The sequence below is a fragment of the Encephalitozoon intestinalis genome, chromosome IV, assembly GCF_000146465.1.
Source record: "Encephalitozoon intestinalis ATCC 50506 chromosome IV, complete sequence".
NCBI lineage: Eukaryota > Fungi > Microsporidia > Unikaryonidae > Encephalitozoon > Encephalitozoon intestinalis.
The window spans coordinates 1-24,198 of record NC_014418.1 but is presented as its reverse complement, the minus strand read 5'-3'; the positions used below and the strand labels follow the sequence as shown (position 1 = coordinate 24,198).

Here is a 24,198-nt window from a genome sequence, read left to right as displayed (position 1 = left end):
TCTTTATTGTATTTCTAGTTTCCTAGAAAAATGCTTTTTAAGAATTCAAGCTGAACTTTGTTTGTTACAAGATGTGCTCTCTTACTTCTAAGGTTTAAAAAGACGTCTACAAACATATCCAATGTAACATTTTCCATTTTCTTGAGAATATCATACATAATGAATGTGCCCGTTCTCCCAACCCCAGCAATGCAGTGTACAACCACTGTGTCTGTACGCACCTTATTGAAGTGAGAATGGAACTGCTCCATTTCTTCACGAGTGATTACTGAGAAGTCCACCCAGTTGATATATCGAAGTCTCCTTATGTCCCTTCCTTGGACATCATATGTCTCATCGATAAACAAATCCTTCCCCATATACTTTATGATTTTTCTGTCCTTAAGCCACTCCTCTTCAAAATACTTTGGATCGTTTATGAGTGAAACGATTAGACTTGTGTTTGACTTAACCAGAAGATCAATGAAGACATCTTTCTTTTCGTCTTTTGGATTTTGGGCTGCTATGAACAGTGTCCCGAGCGCTGGGACGAAAGATGCATTTATATATTCTCCAATTCCGTATTTTTCGGAAACCTCGTTACTGTATGGAGTGCAAGACGATCGGTCATAGGGGCTGGATGGAGACTTAAATGTTGCACACAACGAGTCGACCAGATAGATGGCTTCGTCGAGCTTGTTTTCGCATATCTTCGACTTTATCCTATCATGGTAACCAGATAGAATATCCCTTAGTTCTTTATTCACAGTCATTGGGGTACTTAGGAATATTTTATGAGAAGCTTATTCATGCCAGTGTACGAAAAAAGATTTGAAACAACCGAATACGATGTGTTTGCCTATACAACTGTCTCCCAGGGTATTTTGACCAGCGGAGACTGTATAGAACTGGTGTCTCCTGTTTATATAAACTTTCCTAAAGAGTTTGTTCTAAAAGGGAGCAAGATATTCTGTAAAGTAAAGACCAGAGGATCGTACGGAGAGCTCAGGCTTATTAAGATTAAAAGAATCTCTCGGCCTTCCAATGGATATGCAGTGCTGAAGAAGCTGATCCCAAGTGTTTTCGATGTTGGATTTATAAGAAGAATCAATTTCCAGAGTTATTTGTATTCAAACAGAGACACCATTATGAGATCGTCTGTGAGAGTGTTAGGAAAGGAAGTTGTAAACCAAATAAATCTTTGGAAAAGAATTAATTGGAATTACGAACAGGATCCTGAAAGCCCTGAGGATGAGATTAGAGATGTTTCCAGCGACATTTTATTATCAGACTATTGGTAAGGTGTCATATATTCTAGTTGTACGGTAATTCACAGTAAATGCAGAAGCTCAAGGTGTTATGAACAAATCCGTTGCAACTGTTGCAAAAAATACTTTTACAGAGCTCGCATTGGTATCCTCCCTTGCTTTGGCATATTCGGCACATCTTCCCCTCCTTTTCGATGAATGGCTTTAGTGGATAGAGAAATCGCAATGACTTTGAAAGATTCAGGGTAGACACAAGTTGAGTGTTGCATATTGGACATGAGACTGGAAGGGAACAAACCATAGTCTTACACACTGGGCATTCATATCCAGCACTCTTCATTTCTAAGTGGCAAGCACATACAGATGGCTCTATTACCGGTAAAGGAAATCCAATCTTAACTAGGCTGAGAGTTGTCCCGTTGAAATCTGTGGGATGGGATAATTCTTTCATTATAATAGATAAGTGGCCTACATCGACTGGAACATAAAATCTCCCCTCGGTAGCCTTGGATATTGACTTGTATAAGGTGACCTCTCCACAGAGGCTGATAAAGTGGACCTTTATGTTGTGTACTTTGAGCTTGGTAAGCACTTCGGTATATCCATGAGGATCTCGGGTCGATGTGCTTGCAACAATGACTAGGATTTCTTTAACATGTGTAGTATTCTTAATGATTTCCACCGATCCCTCGAGCCCGTTAAGCAAGGAAAACCACTTAGATCCTGTCTGGCCTAGGAAAGCATGTATATCCATGTCCATACTACTTATATATTTCACACACACATCTCTAACGCTGAGGAACGATAGGGTGGACAAAGGATTCTCGCTGTAGAACGAAGGAATAAACCCCTCAAGAATCTTTGCCACGTTTGTCCTGAATGTGGGAAGGAAATCCGATTTGTCTATCGCCTCGGAGACATCTATTATTACATGTAGATGTCTTACTATTCCCTTTCTATTGTTACTGTAGAAAATTCCTGTCTCTGTGTTGAATTCATTTACCTTTCTGTCACTTCTGTCTTCCCATGTTCTCTTATACTCCTGTTCCCAGGAAAACTGTTTGGCCATGAAGGCCATAGCCTCTAGCATTCTTACAAAGAAACGATTTTATTGGGACCAGCTTTTTACTCTGAAGCTAATGAATAAACTTAAAAAATGGATTATTTGGGGCCGATGAAAATGGAGAACTTCGTGAGGAGAATGGAAGAAGAGATCCGAGGCGAGGACGACGTCAAGAAAGAAGAACTAAGCTGTCCCGAGCCTATCAGCAATACACCCCTCCATAAGAAAAGAAAGATGGTGATTTCTCCATGCAATTTGCAGAGGAGAAAGTGTGTTGCCGAGAATAGTACTATAGAGAAAAAGGAGTCCACTTTTATGTCTTGCAGAAAGTGTGGGAAAAAGCTAAAATTAACAAATAACTACAACTGTAGATGTGGAAACACATATTGTATCATGCACAGATTTCATGACCAACATGGCTGTACATTCGACTATAAAACAATAGCAATGGCAAAGCTCTCGGCACAAAATCCAAGGGTTATGGGAAAGAAGATAGGAGAACCATAGCCGGAAGCAGGTATCGGCTGTATAGGCTACTACATCAGTGTTTCTTTATCTTTTTCCATGCTTGATTTATAATTCAAATAAAGTTACTAATTCCTTACTTTATCAGAAAAATAAATATATTACGATAACTAAATTACAAATGATTTCTACTGTCAGTCTCGCTTTTTATTGTTGATTTAGTTTAGATTAAATAGCTATTCCTGTACCAGGAACCCATAAAACAATAAAGATGGGATGGAAAGAATTCCGAAATGAAGTGCTAAGGGTTGCAGCTTTTACTATATATCCCACACTGGAGCTCTATGTATATTTTGTTTTCGTTGGGATCCTGTGCCTGGAAGATACAGAATTTGATTCCTGGATGATCTTTGTCCTATTTGTTGCTTATCACGTAATAGTAACATACAAGGCAATGTTTTACATGAAGCTCTTCATAAATGAAGGAACAAGTACTCTAGAGATATTTCCGGATATCCCTCAAGACGGGTATGACATGAAGCTCAAAGGAATGAACAAGTTTGTAGAGGAAGAAATGATGAAGCAAACCATTGCAAAAATTAAACTATGCAGCAAGTGTAAGACATACAAGCCTCCCAGGTCTCACCACTGTGGAACATGTAAAAGATGTTATCTCAAGTATGATCACCATTGTGCACTACTAAACACTTGTATTGGGTTCCATAACTATAAGTTCTTTTATCAGTTCATGATTCTAAACCTGGTTTCTGTTATTTTTTTCATTGTGACCATTTTTATTTATATGACGCTAGGGATCCCAAAGACCAAGGGTCATTGGGTGAACTACATAGTGTCGATGTCATTGATGGGAATCGAGTTTGTCTTTAATTTGTCCCTTCTGATATTCCACACATGGCTTATAGGAATGAATGAAACAACAATAGAACACTATGCCCTCAATGATTACGTCACTGGAGATCACTCTCTGAGCCATATATTTCAAGAAGGCCCAATGACAACATTAACAGATTCTATAGACCGAAGAACTCTGAATCCTTACAATCTTGGATGGAAGCAAAATTGGAAACAAGTTTTTGGAACAGACCCTTTGGATTGGGTGACACCTAGCTATTCTACAGTAGGAAATGGAATATCATTCCCCAAAAACTACGACGAGTATGATATAATCTAGAAACAGTAATAAATCTTCAGGTTTTCAAAGGGGAGTTTTCTATTTTTTGGCTCTTCCTTACTTCTGTTTAAAATGTCTTGAAGTATCTTCCTACTATATTTGCATACGCCTTGGTTGTGTAGAAAACATCAACAAAAACAACAAACCGATCTTTCCGTTTGAAAAAGCAGCTGGTAGGATGTATCCACACTACACTTCCCCCCTTCAGGTGTCGATAGCTTCCATCCTTCATTCTTTCACAAAGATTGTGCTGATATGCAAAACTAAAGACTTTTTCTATCATTTCAATATCTCCGTCTTTTTTCCTGTTAAGAGCAGAGAAAATCCTTTTTGCAATCTCCATATATTTTATACCGATCTCGTGTTTTATGCAGTATTGTTTTTTATCCTCGGACTCCAGATATCCCTCAAAAAGAGATATAAGAAACTCAATGTCTGTCTTTTGGCTCTTACTTTTATATTTTAGGAAGCTACAGTTATCCTGACTCACCAGAGACACTAGGATCGAAGCTAGGTATCCAACTCCTTTGTCTAAGGACTGTTGATAGAAGTGGGAGAGATGGATGTCAAATGGATGCCTAAGCACAACCTTTCCATAGCTTGTTATCTTGAGTTGAAGATCTTCAAGGCTCATTTTTTTCGAGTCTGCATTGCACTCCTGGTGCATTGAAATTGCATCCAACCTTCTATCACTGCTTTGCTTTCTTGTGTCAATAATGTTGATACATCCCTTTTCCATGAGGAAATCTAGAGTAGCAATGGCATTTGTACGGGTTGGATAGTCCAAAAACTCAAATTTAAGTGGATTTCTTCTATGTTTCAGAAGCTGTAGAAAGGCTTGGGACAAGTCGGACCTACAGATTTCGGGACTCTTTTGTGGAGATAGTTCATTGTAGATATCCTCTGTGTACAGCCGGTAGCATGTCCCTGGTCCTGTTCTATTGCATCTTCCTAGTCGTTGGTCTGCAGATTCTTTAGATATGGCCTGGATCCCTAGGTAATTCATTTGATCATATATCTTTACCTTATGAAGTCCAGAGTCTATAACATATCCGATTCCGGGTATGGTCAAGGAAGTCTCACATATATTGGTTGAGAGAATAACTTTCCTTAATTTACAAGGCTCATAGATTTTGCTTTGATCCTTATCGGTTAGTGCCGAAAATACCTTGTAAACCTTTACCACCGGAAGTTTTCTTAATAAGACATAGAGGTCATTGATATCCTCCTCTCCAGGCAGAAATACCAGAATATCTCTGTTCTTGCTTTCAAACCCATCCCAAGTGGATTCCTTTGAAAGTGCTATTTTCTTGATTATGCAATAGGACTCCACTATATAATCACTTGTACATTCTGGAAGATATTCTATCCTTACAGGATAAGAATCTCCAGGAATCTCCAGTACACCGGCCCCAAAGTACCGGGATATTTTTTCTGTGTCTACTGTCGCACTCATCAAGATCACCTTTCCCCTGATATCCCTAATGTTTCTTCTAAGCAGCCCAAGGATAATGTCTGTTCTAATGGATCTTTCGTGTACCTCGTCTATAATAATATAGTCAAACCTCCCTTCATCCATGTCGTTCAGAAAGCTCCCGTCTGTGTACACAATTGTTTTAGAGTCTTTTCCAATGCTTTTGTTGAATCTCATCTTGTATCCAACTCTGCCAATTACGCTGGAGAGTGTCTTGTAAAGCGACATGACTGCTATTCTACGTGGTTCCACAATTGCTATTCTAGAGGAAGGGAAGAAAGACGATAGCAAGTATGGAATATATGTTGACTTACCACACCCGGTCGGGCCCTTGATTACACACACTTTAAACTTTCCTACTGTGTCTAGTATTTTGTCTTTATGGACTTCTATCGGTAATCTATAGAGGTAAGGAGACATCTCTTAGGGTTTACAGAATAGACAAATTGATATAGAGGGTTTGAAGCAGATTTTATATAATGAACAATTTCCCAAGGACAAGAGAAGTCTTGAACTCCAGAATCACATCTTCATGGATATTTGCATATCTTCTCATAAATATGTATTTTGTATTTTACGATGAGTTCTTTCAGCTTGATCTTCTCAAGCTCACTCCTGATTTTCTCCGTGATATCCGGTGCATCGGTAGGAAAGTTGGTATACTGCTGTAGGAAATCTCTCATAATCTCCCCGTAGTTGATTTCAGGACTTTCTAGAGACCAATCAAAGTCAACTATCTTAAGTCTGCAGTCTTCGGAAACACACAAACTTTCCAATGAGAAGGAAGTAAATCCCAATCCCACCTTTTTCATTTCATTGAATATGTCAGCCAGTTGGGCCATAAAATACAAAGCAATATTAGACCTGATACTTGTAGGAACATCCAAACAACTTTTTAGGGATCCAAAGTAATAGAAATCATAGAGTAAAAACATCCTTGAGCCTAGCTTCTTTACATTAAATGGAGGAACATAGTTTGAGTCTAACTTTTGAATTAAATCTATAGTTGTTTTCGATACTTCATGGAGTAAAAGATCTCCTCTGTTCATTAGATCTTTGGATACCTCATTGGATATACATATCATCCTATATCTCTTTTCATCTATCACCTCTTTTATATAATAAATAAGATCATCAATTATTATTTCTTGTCCGGAGGCCAGAATATTCTCAGTGACTTCTGCGGAGTTATTTTCCCTTTTACGTCCATCTTGGTTGTGAATTCTGCAACTACCACGAGAAAGTATCCTGGTTTTGTTATTCAAAGAATGCTCCTCCCGGGATGGGACGTCCGTTTCTACTCTATGCGATACTCGGGGACATGAAAGGGCCGTCTTCTTACTCCATATTCTACTCCTATATTCTTCAAATGATATCTCTTCTCCATCAAGGATAAACAACTCTCTATTGTAAAATAGAGTCTCCCGGTAGGAGTTCCAAACCTTCCCCAGAGCAACAAATCCCTTTGGATTTATCAATGCACTAGTCTCGTGGTCAGAGAACACCGTGGTTGATAAAGGGATCTTCTCTATCTCGTCCTTCAGAACTTTCTTGTCATATGCATTGCATGCTATCCCCATATCAAGAATTGCTCTGGATATTCCGTAATGGCCATTTTTCATAAAGAGCCTTGACAACTCCACATATATCCAATGATAATACTGGGATACCTTTTTGTATTTCATCAAGAAGAGCACCCCAGGCTCCTTTGTTTTGTAATAATATCTTTGCCAAAGAGATATATACGACGGATTGTTCCTGAAATAAGGAATGTCTATGTGGCTAAGTAGAAAAGCCTCTATTTCGTCTTCGCATATGTCTCCAAAGGCTACCATAGACCCTTCCACAAGGGCTTTTAAGACGCACAGATATATTCTATTTTCTTCTGGACACTACCATGAAAGGCCTTGGTTGTATCCTCTAGGCCATGGATATCCTTCAAAAAATAAGAATAAAAGATTCCCATGGCCATTTCATGCTCCAATGAGCTGAGAAAAGTCTCAGTACTCTGCGATAACTGCTTTATTGGAATGGAAAGTCTTGTGTATGTAAAGTGTTCGGAGTGCGGAATAGATTTATGCTTGTTGTGCTTTGTAAATCAGATAGAGACATCTTTGCACAGCAAATGCCATGAATATAGGATAGTCTCGGGGATGAACACCAAGATCCATGGCAGAGAGTGGACCCTGATGGAAGAGATTTTGTTTGTAGAGGGACTTGGGGTATGTGGAATAGGAAATTGGCCAGAGATTTCCAAATATGTTGGTGGGAAAAAGGATGTTGAGAGCCATTTCTACAAGATTTTTGGCTTCCAAAGAAACACATGTAAACCACTTCGTATGAGTAAAAGCGTTAGTAATCCGTATCGTGGATTAATCGGTTCATACATGCCCTTCCGAGAAGACTTTGACGTCGAGTATATGAATGATCACGAAGCCCTCATAAAAGACGTTAACTTCGAGGAAGGAGAAGGAGAATTGAAAGGGAGATTAGTAGAAGCAGTGCTCGACTCGTACATAAGGATAATTATGTTTCGAAACAGGAGAAAGCATATTACACTGGATAGAAACTTAGTGGATATGGAAAGTCTAAAAACCAAGAATGAAAAGTCCGGGATTGGAGATACAATTAAGTGGATTACCCCGTACTTGACAAAGCAGGACTTCAATGTTTTTTTTCGTGGGTTGTATATTGAAAAGAAGCTTTATGACTTATTAAAAGGATATTCTAGGAAGGAGAATAGCACCTATGAAGAAGAAATTGGGTATATAAAGAATTTCTGCAGTGAACGGGAAAGAAAGTTATGTGAAGCCTATGGCTTGTCCATAAATGTATACCTTGAATTAAGAAAGGAAGTAATTTCCTGCCTTATCAAGAAAAAGGAATTTGTAAAGGAGGACTTCGATAGGCTTTTCGGGTTTTTAAAGGAAACAGACGAATTGTACAGCTTTTTTCTGGAGAATGGATGGATTCGGAAAGAGGAGGAGAAGGATTAAACATACATATCTTGTTTACTGAAAATCTGGTGCCTTGTTCTTAGTTTCTGTGAAAAATAAGGCCATTAGCCCTGCAAAGAGAATAGTGCAAAACGTATAGAAAGAGAACACAAATCTTCCGTACCTTAAATGAAATGGATAAAGAGCAGCCAAAACACCATAAGCTGATAACCAGTTCAAAGAAACACCAAGGAGACAGGCTGGATTCGTATACTCGGGCGGAAAGATTTCCGCTGTTATAAACCATGGGATGGGGCCGAGACCGATGTTGTATCCCAATATAAACAGAAGCGTTGCAAAAGCAGGATATATATTGAAGGTAAGCATTGCTGTTGCAGTACCAGAAATTAGGGAGCTAGCGATGATTAAAGGCTTCCTCCCAATGAAGTCAACATATCGTGCAAAAAGCCCTGTTACAAGAACCGAAAACGAGGAGATGGCAACAGTCATTACTTCTGGAGAATACATGTCTACAGGAAAAAGATCTTTTAGGAAAAGAGTTATATAATCCACCCCGCAAAGATGCTGGGAGATGTGAACCAGCACTGCAAGAAAGATGGACTTTCTTGCTCTGGGATTTTTAAATAGACTGGGAAAGGATACCTCCGAAGAAGCCTCTTGATGGGAGGGATCGATTATTCCCAGTAAGCTTAGAAAATTCAATGCTACCAATAACAAAGCTATAAACAATGGAATCCTCCAGGTGGAGTCGGAATTAAGGGAAGAAAGGGTATTACCGATGGTTATTCCAATACATATTCCAAGGGGATGAAAGGATAACAGAAAACCTCGGGACTCTTTTGATGATACCAGTGAGGTGTATATAGGTACTATTGCACATGTTATTCCTGAGCCAAGTCCTATGATCAATCTTCCGGAAAAGATAGATTTGAAATTTTGATCAAGGAGAAAGATGATATATCCTGTAACATGGAAAATGTTGTTAAGTAACAAAGCTTTTTTCATGTTTGGCCTAATAGCATTTACCAAGACATTTGAGATCAGACACCCAAGGAATATATTGCTTGAGGTGATTCCCCAGAGATTATTCACCTCTGTCTTGTTCATGGTTTCTTCCCATCTTTTTGAAACATGTGGATACATACATCCTATTACTGTAAGAGACATTCCAAACAGTAAAGATGATGCAGAGGACATCAGTGCGGAATAGAAAACCGACTTTTGCACTGGCGAAGATTTTTCCACATCCATTTAAAAGTTGGATCTGTTTGTCTATTTGCCTTTTAAAATAGTTTTTTATTATTGATTTTATTAATTTGATCTGATTGATTTTACGTGCTGTCTTTAGTTAATTTTTGGAGAACATATAGAAATTCGTTTTTTATGCTGTGGAGAAAAGGGCCAAGCAAAAAAGGAAAAACTTATCTTTTCTTGATGAGGATGACGTGATTGTGTTCATTAATTCGAAGTCTTCGGAAGACTTTCTGAAAGAGTTAGAAAAAGGTTATAAGAGATTGAAGATTACAAAGAAGATTTTCTCAAACATACTTAAAGTTACCTGGAGATATGTGATAAGAACTCTTCCTAAATCTGTTAACCCCACAGGACAAATATATTCCGCAACGGACGACATAAGCCTAAAACGTCTGGAAAATCAAAATATCAAAAGGATCCTGAAATTGCTAGTTTGCATATTAAAAAATCTAGATAGAGAAATTGCCGAGGAGACTCTTACACAGAGAATTATCTTGTCTCTAGTGGAAATGTTAAAGTCTGATGACATGGAAGAAAGGGCTCTTATCTCAGAATTTTTGATTAAGATATCAGGTTTCTCTAAGTGCTTGGAAGCGGTTTTCCTTGGATTATGCAACGAGTTTATAAACTTTATAGAAAACAGCAGGACTCACGTTGGAATGGAAGAAGCTTTGAAGATTGTGGGGGAACTTTCCAGGAGAAAAGCAATTGCAAATGAAGACATGGCCGTGTTTCATCATCAGATAATTTTAAGGATGGCCGGAACAAGATTCTGGGGAGAAAGTAAAGAAATACCTGGAGTGGTTAGAGCGATCTGTAGAAACTATCCCAGGATGGCATCTCTGACCATAAAACATCTCATAAAGATATTTGGAGGGGCGTGTTCCATCACCAAATCCACGATTTTATACATTGTAAAAGAGATTCTTAAGACTATAAGCGATGAAACGTATCGGAACCTGGAGGATGATTTTTGCAAATTAACAGCTATTTCCCTTGGATCCTATCACCATTTGGTAGTTGAGGGAGCTGCAGAAATGCTTTTAGAGAATCATCGCATTTTATCCAGACATCGAAGAGCCTCGATTCCAAAAATCTTTGGGCCTATCTACAGGACATCCAAAAGGTTTTGGAGGATGGAAGGAATAAACAAAACATTAAGAAGCCTTTATGCCATTCTTGAAATAGACCATAGATTATTTGAAGAATGCTTGAAGTCATACAATATGAGAAGATGGAAAAACAAATGGATGGAAGACTAGCGAAACGTCTATTTTTCTCCAAAAAGTGTTCCGACAGGGACTCGAACCCTGGGCCTTCGCGTTATTAGCACGACGCTCTAACCGACTGAGCTACCAGAACTGCAATCTGTTCGAGAAGGAAATCTATTCTGTAAAATGAATCATCTGCTGCCCTTATGAATGGAGAGATTCCCGAGCCAGAAAACATAAGCCTGACCTCTAGGGAATTCCTAGACGAACTTAGAGGCAGGTATAAAAAGGAAGTCGCAAGAGAACACAACCGAACCATCTTCGGTGAAAATCCTCAGAAATACAGAAAAATGGGACTTAACGAGTATCTAGAAAAAGACAATGAAACCCAAGAAGAAATTGTTATTCCCAAAATGAATGGAAATGAACTGGCCAGCCTAGCCCAGGAGGCAAATGTCTCTATAAAAGTAGATAAACTTAACAGGGACCCGGGGATAATAGTGCTTTTGGTCGAGGGAACACTTACCGCCATAAAATCCTTTAAGATAAGGATGGAGCAAATCCACAATAAGCTTCCTGGAGACATCTATGTTGATGGAGAAGCTAAAGTTTTGGACATTCCTTCTGGCCGAGAAGACTTGGTAATAGGGAAAAATGGAGTGAATGTATACAAGCTTCAGAAAGATTTTAAAGTTATTGCAAGAGTGATTGATGGAGCGAACAGTGGGCTGAAGGCTCTTTTAATCTCGGGAAATGATAAGGATCGGGTGCAAGAAGCATGTAACTATGTCATAGATTTGATTTACAGAGATTTCAATTGAACATTTTATTTTAAATAGCTAAAGAAACCCATAAGAACAAGAAGGTGAAAACTATATAAACCCAAGTGGAGTTGAATGTCTGTTAGCAAAATCTCCATTTGTTTCCGCATTCGCAAGTGACAAAGGTGGTCATGGGCTCATCCCCAGACCTCGTCTGCAACTGTCTATAGGAGCACTTTCTCTCCCCGCACTTGCTGCACTTGAACATGTCGGTTTCTGCCTTCTGGGTAGGAATCTGGCATTCATAGAGACTGTCCTCTATCATCTTAACTTCCTCATTCTTCAGATTTTCGCTCTTCATTTCTTCCGACGTCATGTCTACATACCTTGAAGGAGAAATATCTCCATCATAAACTCTTCTGCAAAGAACCGGATTGTTCTTATCCTTTAAGTTCAAGCATTTGCTTCTTACAAGCTTTGCAATGTCCGACGGGCTTCGCCCAAATATTTCAACAGTTATCTGCTTTGCAAGCAGAGCTGCAGATCTATTGCAGCAATCTGAAATATTTGTTTTAAAAGCATCGAAGAACATTTTAATAGACCTATCCTTTTGTGAATCCCCTGTTGCCACTTCGTCGAGGGCTGAAGAAGAGTCTATATCGGCTTCCTGCACGATGAATCCTTCTTCATTTTTTCTCTGTTTGCTATTACCTTCTTCCTTCATCTGGGATGCAATTTCTGCATACTTGCTCTCTATAAGGGTCTGAACTTTCTTGGAGTCGGAAAGGCTGATAAGTTCCTTGAGTTTCGAAGCGCTTATGTTTTGGGAACCAGATAGAGCTGAATCGAGGGCCTTTAGATCTTTACACTTTATAAGCCTTTTGATTTCCTCTAGATTAGTTATTTGGTCCATAAGGGTTGGATTAAACCGGTTTTTTATATTTTGAGTCGTTACTGTCTTGTGTGTTTACCAAGTGATGGACAGTTTAATGTTCAATTTACATACAGCTCTTGAGAGCAATTTTACTCTTGAACTTGTTTCTAACTCTTGATACCAGAAGGATGATTAAAAAAGAAGTTGCAAAGGAAAGAATTTCCATCCAGTAAAGAGAGACTGATACAAGAAGAGGAAACTTATATCTTCTAAGCTTAATGTTCTCCCTAACAGAAACAGAGAGCCTCATAAAGAGATTGGCAAGGAAGAATCTTTCAAGGTTATCCAGGTTGCTGGATCCGGAAAACACCTTCAGTGCCGCCCTAAGACCTTTGAGTTGGATTGTACCCCACAGCTGGCATTTTTCACAGTTTATGTTCTTCAAAAGGTCGATCATTTTGTCAACTCTTTGTATTGTTTTCTCCAAATCCAAAGTCTGCCTAACCCAATTTGTAGAGCCCTGAGCTCTTATGGTTTGGACTACATCCAAGAGATCTTTATCCATTTCCGGGCAGTCCATATCTATGCCTCCGACACAATTCCTTAGAAGAAGATAGGTCAGATAGAAGTTTAGACGATGTTTGTCCTGGAACTTTTTATGGAAGAGAGCGGGATTTGGAAAATAGACTGTAAAGAACTTCTTGTGGAAAGAAGACAGGTGAGTGAATATCGAAAATTGAAGCCCGCTTACCAAGGTTGGAAGCAAGGAGTCTTCCCCAGAGATTTCCCATATTTTCCTCCATGTTTCTGCAGATCCGTCATTTGTCTTGTAACCTGTATATGCCTCCTTAACTTCCAGAAGGTTTATGTACTCTTCGTTAAAGATGGAACTTTTCTTTATGAGGCAGGAAAGTAGGGTGCATTTTGATGGAGAAGAAAACTCACCAAGATCTTTGGTTTTGACAAGAGAGTACGAGTCTTTCGAAACAAGCTTTTCAAGAGTCCTGTATGTTGTGTTGTTAACCCTGGAGATGGATAGATCGATTTGGTCTGGGTTTAATGCAGCGATAGTAATCAGAAGTGTTCCCAATGTCCATAACATTATTTTCATGAGGACGAGTATCAAAGCTTTTATAAAGTAATTGTTTTAATTTATTATACAAGAAAGGAATAGTTGGAAATTTGGATATAATGACAAACAAAGGCAATTGCGTAGATGTTTAAGAATAGATGAAACGATAGAGGGGACATGGCAAGCCTGGCTAGCTCAACAGGATAGAGCGATAGACTCTTAATCTATAGGTTGTGGGTTCGAGTCCCACGCTGGGTACTTTTTTCCTCTCCATCAATTATAGAAATAATGGGACAAGAGGAAGCGGCCCTCAATTCCCGCCTCAGTGTTGAGAGAAGAAATCAAGTTTATAAGAAACGACATTTATTCTCCCAATAGGCTTTTTTCGTCAGTTATCCAGCATCTTATTCTTTCTTTGTTGTAGTATCTTCCATACATGTTCATAAATATACTCTCCCCATCAGCTTCCGAACTACAAATAACATATATTCCATTCTGCTTTCTTATCACCTCGGTTACACAACCAAACATACAGCACTCATCTCTTATTTCGTCTACATCTAAAGAAGGGTTAAACATAACAACGGTCCCCCTTTGGAAGGTATCGTAGTCATCAGCCAATTCAATAAGCCTAACCTTCATTCTTTTGTGCACCAAAGGAAAATTGTCCATGGATAAAGATTTCTCGGGAAACGATTCAAACTTCAAAGCAAATCCTTCCTTGAGTACTTGGAATCCAATTACATTTCCAAAGACGGAGAATATATCTATTATGTCCTTCAGCCTTATTCTTGGATGTATATTTGATATTGCGATTCCTTTATTTTTGCCGTGCATAGGGATAACGGCAATTGTTTCTGGAGGCAAAGTATTTTCGTAACTTAAATGATATCTTTCTAGAAGGAACACAAAGCCGAGATGGTTTCGTGGATTATACATGAGAGCCAGCATCCCATAAAGAGTGCAGCCAAATTGAAGCAAGCAAATCCTATACTGAGGACCCCAATATTTCTATTGATGATGAAATTAAGAATTTCTTTTCCAAATCCAATGTAAAATAGAGCCACGGCCATAAAGGTGGATACAAACAGTACTAAGGCTTTGTTTCTAAAGTATTTTGGAACACCAAGACCTACAACAAAAAGGCATGTGGACGTAATCTTCAAGACCTCCATCGGAAGGGGGTCGTTTTGTTGGATGAGTCAAGCGGGGAACCCAAATATTTTTCGTTCAAACAATCCATGGAAGAAGACGAAAGTTTGTTTGATAAGATAAACGAGGCCGAAATGGAAGCAGATATTAAACTGGCAATGAACAACCATAAGATACCTGAAATAAAGCCGATAGAAGAGTTTATTCTATCCTATAATGGAATATTTCAAAATCTCGAAGAGCTCAAAAAGGATTAGAATTGGATACAAAGGCAGAGCAGGGAAGTTTTTTTGTAAACTAAGAGCACTATGGTATTTTACTTCTTTGAGACTTTTCTGGCAGGGCCTAGTTCCTTTATAATCTCAAAACAAGTGTTGGATATGCTACCAACATAAAGAGTAAATCTATTTCTATCTTCTGGAGTTTTGAACTTGAACAGATAATCTACACTTTCCTTCAGGGACAAGTGTTTGGGTTTCAACAACGACCTGACAAATGACGGGTAGTGCACTGGGACGACGAAGCATACGTGATGGGTCGATCCTTTGTACATTCCAGTGTTATCTGAAAATAGAAGCATGAAGAATTGCTTTCCAAATGCACATCTTATTGGATTAGAAGTCTTCGTTGTAAATTCGAAATCGAAGGAATGTCCTATAAAAATCATAAAAAATTTTACCCTCAGGGAATGTCAGAGATAAAGCTATTTGAAAAGTATAGCTACGATGAGGTCAAGGTAGAGAATTTGTCTCTAAAGCCTTATATAAACTTGTCTCGCCACGGAATAGTTCCACATGCAACTACAACTATCACAAAGGGGACGATGGGGAAGGCAAGAATTCCCATTGCAGAGAGATTTGTATGCTCTCTTATGAGACATGGAAGAAACAGCGGGAAGAAGAGACTTGCAATCAATATATTTGAGGATGCTTGTTTCATAATTCATTCCATGACAAAGAAAAACCCCCTTCAGGTTCTGGTGGATGCCATAATCAACGCCGGACCCCGAGAGGACACAGCAAGAATTGGCAGAGCAGGGTCTATGAGAAGGACATCCGTAGATGTTTCTCCCCTGAAGCGAATAAGCATAGCAATATCTAATATCTCTGCTGGAATTAGAAGTGCATCGTTCAGAAACAGAATAACACTGGCAGAAGCAATTGCCAATGAACTAATTGCGGCCTCTACAGGTTCACAGAACTCCTATGCAGTCAACAAAAAGAAGGAGATCGAAAGAATAGCCCAATCCAATCGTTAAAGCATTTTATTTATTTTATGGCCTAGAAGCCTTACAAAGCTTTGTTATTTACTTTCTATAAATAATAGGGTTTCAGGTTAGTTTTATCAATATACCTTTGTTTTATCCAAAACAACCCTAACATGACAATGTCAAGCAAAATCCTCACGCAAAAACTAGAAGATCTACAGCCCGTGGTCACAGCAGGATGTGTCATTCAGTCGAGCTATGAATTAGTGGAAAACGGAATAGATGCAACGCTGTCAGATCTCATTCTTCCTGGATTTGTGAACTTCTTTGGCCCGGGATTATGTGCAAACATAGTCTATAAGCAGGCAGAACTGTCAAAGGAGTCGCTCATATCGTATTTTGTCGGGATGATTATCTTTTCAATACTCTCCCAGACAAGATTTCTGTGGATATCAAGTGCCATATTCCCTGTGATGGGTAAGGGCTTTATGCTCATTTCTCTTAAAAATAACAACAAACCTTTCCATTTGATTGTGGGATGGTTGATGGCTTTGGAGATGTCCGGAGTTCTCGTGCAGAAGCTGCTTTTTAACAAGAAAATGAAGGTTACAGGAGACAAGGTGGGGGAAATATTCATCTTGATTTTGGGCTTGGGCTTAGGGAGGCTGTATCGTCTTCCAGACTACACCATGATGGTGGTGGTTTTTCTCATTGCCCTTGGGCCTTTTGTCCAGTATATACTTTCTCTGCCTCCCTTTTCTCAGAAGAAGCAGAAGAAGGAGAGAGCCAAATATCCAAGAATCAAACTTCCAAAGCGAAGGGCGGCTCAAAAAGCCCAAGACACACTCAAAACGGGCAAGATGAAATAAAGGTCTTTAATATCCTAATCGAGAATTACGAATCCTATATCCTTGGCGTATTCTCTGAAACATCGCCTACACATCATTAGCTTTCTTATTATGCCACGGAACGTGTAACAGGACACACAACTTCTCGATCCTTTCCCAAAAGGCTTTCTGTGCGAGTGAGGTCCGCTCTGTTCGTTCTTCTTCACAGGTATGTCGAAAAGAACTTCAAAGGTCATCAGGGGTAAATTTTTTCCCCGATTTGTCTCTAGATCCAGAGGTTATAGATCCAAGGAGAAAAGAACTGTACCATCGCAGTTGCTGATTTGTTTTAAAGATCCGATTAAATTGATGATACATCAGTAAACAAAATGAGCTTGTTCCCCAGAAGAGAGATGGAAATCATGAACCCAGACGGTGTAGTTAAATACCTAGGGATCCTTTTTATAGTATTGCTCATAACCTATTCCTATCGAGAGATGAGGAAGTGGGTAAAGAGAAATATAAAAAGTGGTGGCTTGGTAGAGGGGAAATAAATAAAGAGGGCTTGGTTAGTAATAAAAGTTGCAAAGACGATATCCTTAAATGATGGTTCAAGACCAAAAGAAAAGAAACGATAAGCCCTTGGGCTTCCTTGGAATGGTAAAAAAAGGAAATAAAACGCTCCTTAGCGCAGCATTAGGACTGTTTCTAGGAATTGTAAAGTCACAACTAGACCTAGCAGGAGAAATATTCAAAGCTGATCTGAGCATGAAGAGCGGAGATCTTAAAAAGGCAGAATCCATATACAAAGAGATTTCACAGTACTTTGGGAACAGCGGTGTTTTCCGAGAAAAGTATGCAGAATTTCTTATGTCCAGGGGAGAGTATGATGAAATAATAAAAAGATTTGGAGAGGACCAAGAAATGAAAGGAAAGACCACAAGAGCCAGCGAATGTTTGTCCATATTGCTTAGTAGCAACGTCCGTCTTATCTCCACATTAGTGAAAGAAAGCCCATATTCGGGGCCTGTTTTGAGGGCATACATTCAAGTATGCCTAATAGATGAGAAACTAGAAGAAGCAGCTAAGTTCATCAAAAAGTCAAGAGTTATGTTTCCAAGCGAACCAGAGTTTATCCATCAGGAGATGCAACTATATTTCTTAACGGGAATGTTTTCGGCGGGTATCAAGGAGTTAGAAAGCTTGGGATATAAAGGAATAGCTTCTTCGTTTAAGAGCATCTTGGACTCCTATGAAAGAGTGAAGAAGAGTAATTTAAGTAGTAAAGATAAGTATAGAAAGCTAGATGTTCTGGCACGAAGTATTTCACTCATAGAGAGTGATAGCAACTTTTTTCCAAGTATCTTTTCTACGTTGAAGCTGAATGTAATCTTGGAGTTATGCAAAAATGGGATCGAAAGCGGAGAGAAAGGGCTTACAAACCGAGCGCAGTATCTTTACTCGAAGAGAAAGAGCGAGGATGCAATGTATTTGTACATTATGGCACTAGTTTTTGATGGAAAAATAAGCGAAGCCGAGGAAAAGCTTCAGGAATTTAAGTTTCGAAACACAAAGCTCAAGAACCACATTTGGAATCAGATAGAGACGGCAAAAGCGGAAAAGGAGAGGGAAAGGAAAGCGAAGGAAGAAAGAAGATATAAAAAACGAAGATACATGGATGGCAGCCAAAGGATGTCCAGAAACAAAGGAGATTTCCTAGGATATTATAAAATACTTGGATTCAAAGAAAACCAAAAGCCTTCAGAAAAAGAGATAAAAAAGGCATATCGAAAGATGGTTGTTGCAAATAAGAAGAGGAAAAAAACTGAGGGAGAAGAAAAAGAATGGGAAGAGAATTTTAAGAAACTCAATAAAGCCTTCGGGGTGCTTACAGATAAAAAGAAGCGAGAGATGTACGACGGGGGAATAGATCCAGACAATCCACAGCAGACAGGAGGGTTCGGGGAAGATCCATTCCAGGAAATCTTCCGAGGATTTGGAGACTTTGCAGGTTTTGGCTTTCCCCAAGAAAGAAGAGGGAGAAGAACCACAACTACATACTTTTATTTCTGATGGTTCCTAATAAATTCTAATTTTTTGTGATTAGGTAATGGGTAAAGACCTCGAATCATAATTCAGAGGAAGGAATCGCCTTGTTCCATCTCGTACCGTGCCTGGATTTGGGTTCGGGACATCTGTTTATGGGATATGAGATGGAATGGATAACAAACAACACTAAAGATTCTTATTTTATTTTTTGGGATAGTGAGAAGAATTAGTAAGCGGAAGTAATTACCTGTGACTGACAAGAGATATTCCTTATCTGACCAACAGTGGTTTCAGGAACTTATCAGAATCGATATTTTTATTAATGATTGAATCCTTATAAAGGTAAAAGGGATGATGACATTATAAGTTCAGATTGGAAGTTTCCTTTTGATGGCAAGGATGTTGCTAATAAAGTTTCTTGCTCTGCTAAATGTGTTACGTGGTTCGGAAAGTGGGCCGTCAACAGACATAGAGAGAAAAAGAAATCCAGTGAAGAGTTTCTTATGCGAGGGTAACTATCGCAAATTAATATTTTATCCATTCGTGTTTCGTAATGGCTTAGTTATAGCATCTCCTTCAACAAGGTACGACGAAATAAAGGAAACAGAAAAAGAATATGTAGAAGATGTTATTATGGGATTTTGTTCATTGATATTCGATTGTATGGGACCTGTAGCTATTTCTCCTTATAAAAAATGGGTTTACAGCGAGATAGCTAAAGAAGTTTTGATTGAAAGCGATAAGACCCGATATTTTAATTCGATTGATATTTATAAGAAGAAAAAAGAGAAATCCAAAGGAGTTACCCTAGGATTCATATTAAAGAAAATAACATGGGAGAACATCCATTTACTTAATGAATTTGGAAATCGTCTTATCGATAAAGTAGAAACAGAAACGAAAAAATTAAATAAGGATCCTTCTTCTTCGGAAGAAGAAAAAGAAAAGGAAAAGAAAAAATTAGAGATAGTCAAGAAGTATGCCAAACTTATTCTCACTAAAGAGCAACAGAATTTAATGATTTCGGCATTTAATATAGTACATGATGCATGTGTGTATCTTTGGGAAAAAAAAGAGAATAGAGAACATTTCATTCTGAAGATGCGCTTAAACAGATTATACTCTGACAAAATAGAATTTAGTTTAGGGGATGGTCCCATGAAAAAACGTGAAGGGAGTGATATTGTGTTACTTGGCTATTTAAGTCATGATTCTCTGATATATGTATACAACAAATATGGAATAGAAGTAGCAGCAGAACTAGTTAAAGAGGTATTCTTGGAACATAAAGATGATTCGGAATTTTGTGCTGATAGAATCATAGAAAGAGAGGAAAAGAGAAGAAGAATAGAAGAAATAGAAAGGAAAGCAGAATCTGAAAGGTATTCCGAGGAGCTTATAAGAGAAGAGGAAGAGGAAAAGAGAAGAAGTAGGGGAAAAGAGAGTGGTTTTGGATTAGTTTTGGTCTCCTCTGAGAGAGATTTGTGTTCGACGGTGGGGATGGAGGATTTTTTGGGATTTGATGTGGCTGTGGCCAGGGGTTTGTTGATGAGGGATCTGAGAGATTTTTGATGGGGGGTAGCACCAGGTTGATTCTGCCTGACGTGGTTGCTATTCTCTGGTACTAAGCCATGCATGTTGATGAACCTTGTGGGGGATTGACGGACGGCTCAGTGATAGTACGATGATTTGGTTGGCGGGAGAGCTGTAACTGCGGGAAACTGCAGGTAGGGGGCTAGGAGTGTTTTTGACACGAGCCAAGTAAGTTGTAGGCCTATCAGCTGGTAGTTAGGGTAATGGCCTAACTAGGCGGAGACGGGAGACGGGGGATCGGGGTTTGATTCCGGAGAGGGAGCCTGAGAGATGGCTACTACGTCCAAGGATGGCAGCAGGCGCGAAACTTGCCTAATCCTTTGGGGAGGCGGTTATGAGAAGTGAGTTTTTTTCGAGTGTAAAGGAGTCGAGATTGATTGGAGGGCAAGTCGGGTGCCAGCAGCCGCGGTAATACCTGCTCCAATAGTGTCTATGGTGAATGCTGCAGTTAAAAAGTCCGTAGTCTTTTGTATGTCTTTGTTTGGGGGATTATGTCCTGATGTGGATGTAAGAGGTTTGGCAGAGGACGAGGGGCACCGGATAGTTGGGCGAGGGGTGAAATACGAAGACCCTGACTGGACGGACAGAAGCGAAGGCTGTGCTCTTGGACTTATGTGACGATGAAGGACGAAGGCTAGAGGATCGAAATCGATTAGATACCGTTTTAGTTCTAGCAGTAAACGATGCCGACTGGACGGGACTATATAGTGTTGTGCATGAGAAATCTTGAGTATGTGGGTTCTGGGGATAGTATGCTCGCAAGAGTGAAACTTGAAGAGATTGACGGAAGGACACCACAAGGAGTGGAGTGTGCGGCTTAATTTGACTCAACGCGGGGCAACTTACCGGTTCTGAAGCGGGCAGGAGAACGAGGACGGGATGCGCGCGGCGGTGGTGCATGGCCGTTTGAAATGGATGGCGTGAGCTTTGGATTAAGTTGCGTAAGATGTGAGACCCTTTGACAGTGCTCTTTGGGGCAAGGGAGGAATGGAACAGAACAGGTCCGTTATGCCCTGAGATGAAGCGGGCGGCACGCGCACTACGATAGATGGCGAGGGAGCCTGCTGTGAGGGATGAAGCTGTGTAATGGGCTTCTGAACGTGGAATTCCTAGTAATAACGATTGAACAAGTTGTTTTGAATGGGTCCCTGTCCTTTGTACACACCGCCCGTCGCTATCTAAGATGACGCAGTGGACGAAGATTGGAAGGTCTGAGTCCTTCGTGTTAGATAAGATATAAGTCGTAACATGGCTGCTGTTGGAGAACCAGCAGCAGGATCAGTATTTGAGAGATTGGGGGGAATTTTTTTGATTTGAGGATTCACGGGATTGATAGGCATTAGCAGCGAGGAAGGACGTGTAGGAGGACGATATGCCTTTTTGAGGATGTCTGAATGAAGCGGAAGCGCTTGGGGACCCCTTTGACTTAAGCATATCAATAAAGGGAGGAGAAGAAACCAAAAGGGATTGTCGGAGTAGCGGCGAGTGAAAGGACAGGAGCTCGAATGGTAACTGCGTTTGGCGGGTTGTTTTGAGTAGGAGGAGACTGAGCTAGGGATTGAAGTCCCTGATCTTAGAGGGGGAATGGCCTGTAAGTATCCGGACTTGAGAGAAGAGTAGGGTTGTTTGGTAGTGCAGCCTGAATTGGGTGGTGTTTTTTTTCACCGAAAGCTAAATATAAGCTAATGACCGATAGCGAAGAAGTAGAGTGATTGAAATGTGAAAAAGACAAGATGAAAAATGAAAGTGAATGCTTTGAAGGGGATGAGACCCGCCCGTCTTGAAACACGGACCAAGGAGAGGATGGCTGGATTGTTTTAGCGAGAGCTAGTGGATGCAGTGATCCGACCCGAAAGATGGTGAACTATGCCTGTGTTGATTGAAGGGATGCGAAAGTGTTCTGGAGGATCTAAGCCGTTCTGACGTGCAACTCGATGGCATGAGATGGGCATAGGGGCGAAAGACCAAACGAACCATCTGGTAGCTGGTTCCCTCTGAAATGTCTCTCAGGACAGCGGCGACTTGATGTAAGATGTTGTAAAGCACTAATGCGATAGCGTTAAACTTTGAAGATGTCTTGTAAGGGGGTAGCCAGTGGGCATATTGTGGTAAGCATGATGTGCGAGAAGGGATGAACCTTTTTTAGGATAAGGAGCCGTATGCAAGGGAAGAGAATCTGGCGGTTTGATTTTGACAGTTGGACGGTGGCCATGGAGGTTGGCATCCGCTAAGAAACGTGTTGCAACGTACCTACCGAATTGGGCGCTGGAGAAAATGGAAGGGATTGAATTGCAGGTATCCGAGGCCTTAGCGGCGGAGCTGAGTAAGAGGGCGATATCATTCTGACGAAGGTCCTGCGTGAGCGGGGGTGGAGGGGTGATATGAGCAGATCTTGGTAGTAGTAACAAGAAAGGATTTGCGCTGTGGACGAGGGTTCCCCATTTGATGGGGGTGAATCGACTGTTGAAACGGAGACTGATTGAAGATTGAGTGTATGGATGCTTTGAGGCGACTTGATGATGACGGATGGGGGATTTTTGATCCTAGGAGAGCAGAACTAGGGGAAGTAGCGGTGTGGATTGTTAAGAGACGAAGCAGCGCTGAGGAGATGACCTGTTCCGATGAAAAAGAAGCATGCATGTCGTACCTAGACCGCAACAGGTGTCCACTGTTTGACGCGGAAGCGAATTTGAGAAGGGTTGTAAGGGAAGTCGGCAAGATGGATGTGTAACTTTGGGAGAAGGATTGGCTCTAGCGTGCTAGAACTGTTTGTTGTGGGGAATCTGACTGTTTATTAAAAACATAGCCTTGCGGAAGAACGCAAGGTGAATTCTGCCCAGTGCACTTTTAGTTACGGCTTTTTGAGCTTAAGCGAGTGTAAACGGCGGGAGTAACTATGACTCTCTTAAGGTAGCCAAATGCCTCGTCATGTAATTAGTGACGCGCATGAATGGAGCAACGAGATTCCCACTGTCCCTACGACCTGTATTGTGAACCTACAGCCAAGGGAACGGGCTTGGGCTGATCAGCGGGGAAAGAAGACCCTGTTGAGCTTGACTCTAGCATGTGAGAAGTGCTGAGGGTGGTTATGAAGAGAGGTGGGGGGAGATGTGCGAGACCACTATGACTGAGCCTCAGCGGTTTATTTATGGATGTGGGGAGTTTGGCTGGGGCGGCACGACTGCTAAAGACTAACGCAGACGTCCTAAGGCGGGCTCAGCGGGGAAGGAAACCACGCGTGGAGCACAAGGGCATAAGCCTGCTTGAGACTATTCCTATTGCGGGATTGTTTGGGGGAAACCCTGGCCTAGAGATCCCATGTCCTATAAGGCTTGGGACATGGGTGACAGAAAAGTTACCACAGGGATAACTGGCTTGTAGCAGCCGAGCGATCATAGCGACGCTGCTTTTTGATTCTTCGATGTCGGCTCTTCCTATCATCGTGAAGCAGAAATTGCGAAGTGTTGGATTGTTCACCCACCAACAGGGAACGTGAGCTGGGTTTAGACCGTCGTGAGACAGGTTAGTTTTACCCTACTGTGATTGACTGGGCAGTAAATCTTGATAGTACGAGAGGAACTCTTGATTGCGACCTCTGGTGGAGCGGCAAGCCTGCTGGCTGTTGCGGAGCTACGTCGGGAGTATAATGGCTGAAGGCCTCTAAGCCTGAAGACTGACTGCGCTGTGATGTGGACGGAAGACGACCGTTATGGATGCAAGCTGTGCGAATGGAGGAGTAATCCGACATTTTGAGGCTGTGCATTTTTTCCTCGATGTGGGGAGAGGGGAAGAGGATTGAA

At 40.5% G+C, this 24,198-nt stretch overlaps 23 protein-coding genes and 4 non-coding genes across 27 annotated transcripts; 15 read left to right on the top strand and 12 right to left on the bottom strand.

Annotated features, from left to right (window-relative positions):
* Positions 1 to 14: 14 nt before the first annotated feature.
* Eint_040240 (protein tyrosine phosphatase) lies at positions 15 to 752 on the bottom strand (the record flags this gene model as incomplete). Its single annotated transcript, XM_003072629.1, has 1 exon — positions 15 to 752. The coding sequence occupies one exon, from the start codon at positions 750 to 752 to the stop codon at positions 15 to 17; it is 738 nt and encodes a 245-aa protein (XP_003072675.1).
* A 21-nt stretch (positions 753 to 773) lies between these two features.
* Positions 774 to 1,280, top strand: Eint_040230 (uncharacterized protein; the record flags this gene model as incomplete). Its single annotated transcript, XM_003072628.1, has 1 exon — positions 774 to 1,280. One exon carries the CDS (start codon positions 774 to 776, stop codon positions 1,278 to 1,280), a length of 507 nt encoding a protein of 168 aa, XP_003072674.1.
* Positions 1,281 to 1,293: 13 nt separating this feature from the next.
* Eint_040220 (RNA polymerase II transcription initiation/nucleotide excision repair factor TFIIH subunit SSL1) lies at positions 1,294 to 2,316 on the bottom strand (the record flags this gene model as incomplete). The annotated part of the gene is made up of 1 exon (XM_003072627.1): positions 1,294 to 2,316. One exon carries the CDS (start codon positions 2,314 to 2,316, stop codon positions 1,294 to 1,296), a length of 1,023 nt encoding a protein of 340 aa, XP_003072673.1.
* A 105-nt stretch (positions 2,317 to 2,421) lies between these two features.
* Positions 2,422 to 2,817, top strand: Eint_040210 (uncharacterized protein; the record flags this gene model as incomplete). The annotated part of the gene is made up of 1 exon (XM_003072626.2): positions 2,422 to 2,817. The coding sequence occupies one exon, from the start codon at positions 2,422 to 2,424 to the stop codon at positions 2,815 to 2,817; it is 396 nt and encodes a 131-aa protein (XP_003072672.2).
* Positions 2,818 to 3,046: 229 nt separating this feature from the next.
* On the top strand, positions 3,047 to 3,967 carry Eint_040200 (DHHC-type zinc finger-containing protein; the record flags this gene model as incomplete). Its single annotated transcript, XM_003072625.1, has 1 exon — positions 3,047 to 3,967. The coding sequence occupies one exon, from the start codon at positions 3,047 to 3,049 to the stop codon at positions 3,965 to 3,967; it is 921 nt and encodes a 306-aa protein (XP_003072671.1).
* Positions 3,968 to 4,034: 67 nt separating this feature from the next.
* Eint_040190 (HrpA-like helicase) lies at positions 4,035 to 5,861 on the bottom strand (the record flags this gene model as incomplete). Its single annotated transcript, XM_003072624.1, has 1 exon — positions 4,035 to 5,861. One exon carries the CDS (start codon positions 5,859 to 5,861, stop codon positions 4,035 to 4,037), a length of 1,827 nt encoding a protein of 608 aa, XP_003072670.1.
* A 110-nt stretch (positions 5,862 to 5,971) lies between these two features.
* Positions 5,972 to 7,276, bottom strand: Eint_040180 (uncharacterized protein; the record flags this gene model as incomplete). The annotated part of the gene is made up of 1 exon (XM_003072623.1): positions 5,972 to 7,276. One exon carries the CDS (start codon positions 7,274 to 7,276, stop codon positions 5,972 to 5,974), a length of 1,305 nt encoding a protein of 434 aa, XP_003072669.1.
* A 129-nt stretch (positions 7,277 to 7,405) lies between these two features.
* On the top strand, positions 7,406 to 8,437 carry Eint_040170 (histone acetyltransferase complex SAGA/ADA subunit ADA2; the record flags this gene model as incomplete). The annotated part of the gene is made up of 1 exon (XM_003072622.1): positions 7,406 to 8,437. The coding sequence occupies one exon, from the start codon at positions 7,406 to 7,408 to the stop codon at positions 8,435 to 8,437; it is 1,032 nt and encodes a 343-aa protein (XP_003072668.1).
* A 15-nt stretch (positions 8,438 to 8,452) lies between these two features.
* Positions 8,453 to 9,649, bottom strand: Eint_040160 (glucose transporter type 3; the record flags this gene model as incomplete). The annotated part of the gene is made up of 1 exon (XM_003072621.1): positions 8,453 to 9,649. The coding sequence occupies one exon, from the start codon at positions 9,647 to 9,649 to the stop codon at positions 8,453 to 8,455; it is 1,197 nt and encodes a 398-aa protein (XP_003072667.1).
* Positions 9,650 to 10,161: 512 nt separating this feature from the next.
* Positions 10,162 to 10,914, top strand: Eint_040150 (Ser/Thr protein phosphatase 2A regulatory subunit beta; the record flags this gene model as incomplete). The annotated part of the gene is made up of 1 exon (XM_003072620.1): positions 10,162 to 10,914. One exon carries the CDS (start codon positions 10,162 to 10,164, stop codon positions 10,912 to 10,914), a length of 753 nt encoding a protein of 250 aa, XP_003072666.1.
* A 26-nt stretch (positions 10,915 to 10,940) lies between these two features.
* On the bottom strand, positions 10,941 to 11,014 carry Eint_040140. The gene has a single exon. It is a non-coding gene; the product is annotated as a tRNA-Ile (tRNA).
* Positions 11,015 to 11,069: 55 nt separating this feature from the next.
* Eint_040130 (uncharacterized protein) lies at positions 11,070 to 11,684 on the top strand (the record flags this gene model as incomplete). The annotated part of the gene is made up of 1 exon (XM_003072619.1): positions 11,070 to 11,684. The coding sequence occupies one exon, from the start codon at positions 11,070 to 11,072 to the stop codon at positions 11,682 to 11,684; it is 615 nt and encodes a 204-aa protein (XP_003072665.1).
* Positions 11,685 to 11,766: 82 nt separating this feature from the next.
* Eint_040120 (transcription elongation factor S-II) lies at positions 11,767 to 12,537 on the bottom strand (the record flags this gene model as incomplete). Its single annotated transcript, XM_003072618.1, has 1 exon — positions 11,767 to 12,537. One exon carries the CDS (start codon positions 12,535 to 12,537, stop codon positions 11,767 to 11,769), a length of 771 nt encoding a protein of 256 aa, XP_003072664.1.
* Positions 12,538 to 12,622: 85 nt separating this feature from the next.
* Positions 12,623 to 13,600, bottom strand: Eint_040110 (endoplasmic reticulum membrane-associated oxidoreductin; the record flags this gene model as incomplete). The annotated part of the gene is made up of 1 exon (XM_003072617.1): positions 12,623 to 13,600. One exon carries the CDS (start codon positions 13,598 to 13,600, stop codon positions 12,623 to 12,625), a length of 978 nt encoding a protein of 325 aa, XP_003072663.1.
* A 154-nt stretch (positions 13,601 to 13,754) lies between these two features.
* Eint_040100 lies at positions 13,755 to 13,828 on the top strand. Its single transcript has one exon. It is a non-coding gene; the product is annotated as a tRNA-Lys (tRNA).
* A 105-nt stretch (positions 13,829 to 13,933) lies between these two features.
* Eint_040090 (uncharacterized protein) lies at positions 13,934 to 14,407 on the bottom strand (the record flags this gene model as incomplete). Its single annotated transcript, XM_003072616.2, has 1 exon — positions 13,934 to 14,407. The coding sequence occupies one exon, from the start codon at positions 14,405 to 14,407 to the stop codon at positions 13,934 to 13,936; it is 474 nt and encodes a 157-aa protein (XP_003072662.2).
* A 59-nt stretch (positions 14,408 to 14,466) lies between these two features.
* Positions 14,467 to 14,745, bottom strand: Eint_040085 (uncharacterized protein; the record flags this gene model as incomplete). Its single annotated transcript, XM_009163567.1, has 1 exon — positions 14,467 to 14,745. One exon carries the CDS (start codon positions 14,743 to 14,745, stop codon positions 14,467 to 14,469), a length of 279 nt encoding a protein of 92 aa, XP_009161831.1.
* Positions 14,746 to 14,811: 66 nt separating this feature from the next.
* Eint_040082 (uncharacterized protein) lies at positions 14,812 to 14,979 on the top strand (the record flags this gene model as incomplete). Its single annotated transcript, XM_009163566.1, has 1 exon — positions 14,812 to 14,979. One exon carries the CDS (start codon positions 14,812 to 14,814, stop codon positions 14,977 to 14,979), a length of 168 nt encoding a protein of 55 aa, XP_009161830.1.
* A 59-nt stretch (positions 14,980 to 15,038) lies between these two features.
* Positions 15,039 to 15,389, bottom strand: Eint_040080 (uncharacterized protein; the record flags this gene model as incomplete). Its single annotated transcript, XM_003072615.1, has 1 exon — positions 15,039 to 15,389. The coding sequence occupies one exon, from the start codon at positions 15,387 to 15,389 to the stop codon at positions 15,039 to 15,041; it is 351 nt and encodes a 116-aa protein (XP_003072661.1).
* A 21-nt stretch (positions 15,390 to 15,410) lies between these two features.
* On the top strand, positions 15,411 to 15,980 carry Eint_040070 (40S ribosomal protein S5; the record flags this gene model as incomplete). The annotated part of the gene is made up of 1 exon (XM_003072614.2): positions 15,411 to 15,980. One exon carries the CDS (start codon positions 15,411 to 15,413, stop codon positions 15,978 to 15,980), a length of 570 nt encoding a protein of 189 aa, XP_003072660.2.
* Positions 15,981 to 16,102: 122 nt separating this feature from the next.
* On the top strand, positions 16,103 to 16,798 carry Eint_040060 (uncharacterized protein; the record flags this gene model as incomplete). The annotated part of the gene is made up of 1 exon (XM_003072613.2): positions 16,103 to 16,798. The coding sequence occupies one exon, from the start codon at positions 16,103 to 16,105 to the stop codon at positions 16,796 to 16,798; it is 696 nt and encodes a 231-aa protein (XP_003072659.2).
* A 14-nt stretch (positions 16,799 to 16,812) lies between these two features.
* Positions 16,813 to 17,013, bottom strand: Eint_040050 (40S ribosomal protein S14p/S29e; the record flags this gene model as incomplete). Its single annotated transcript, XM_003072612.1, has 1 exon — positions 16,813 to 17,013. One exon carries the CDS (start codon positions 17,011 to 17,013, stop codon positions 16,813 to 16,815), a length of 201 nt encoding a protein of 66 aa, XP_003072658.1.
* A 132-nt stretch (positions 17,014 to 17,145) lies between these two features.
* Positions 17,146 to 17,310, top strand: Eint_040045 (uncharacterized protein; the record flags this gene model as incomplete). Its single annotated transcript, XM_009163565.1, has 1 exon — positions 17,146 to 17,310. The coding sequence occupies one exon, from the start codon at positions 17,146 to 17,148 to the stop codon at positions 17,308 to 17,310; it is 165 nt and encodes a 54-aa protein (XP_009161829.1).
* A 52-nt stretch (positions 17,311 to 17,362) lies between these two features.
* On the top strand, positions 17,363 to 18,829 carry Eint_040040 (uncharacterized protein; the record flags this gene model as incomplete). The annotated part of the gene is made up of 1 exon (XM_003072611.1): positions 17,363 to 18,829. One exon carries the CDS (start codon positions 17,363 to 17,365, stop codon positions 18,827 to 18,829), a length of 1,467 nt encoding a protein of 488 aa, XP_003072657.1.
* Positions 18,830 to 19,204: 375 nt separating this feature from the next.
* Positions 19,205 to 20,377, top strand: Eint_040030 (uncharacterized protein; the record flags this gene model as incomplete). The annotated part of the gene is made up of 1 exon (XM_003072610.1): positions 19,205 to 20,377. One exon carries the CDS (start codon positions 19,205 to 19,207, stop codon positions 20,375 to 20,377), a length of 1,173 nt encoding a protein of 390 aa, XP_003072656.1.
* Positions 20,378 to 20,390: 13 nt separating this feature from the next.
* Positions 20,391 to 21,683, top strand: Eint_040020. Its single transcript, XR_002670138.1, has one exon. It is a non-coding gene; the product is annotated as a 16S ribosomal RNA (ribosomal RNA).
* Positions 21,684 to 21,723: 40 nt separating this feature from the next.
* Positions 21,724 to 24,163, top strand: Eint_040010. The gene has a single exon (XR_002670137.1). It is a non-coding gene; the product is annotated as a 5.8S-23S ribosomal RNA (ribosomal RNA).
* Positions 24,164 to 24,198: the final 35 nt, after the last annotated feature.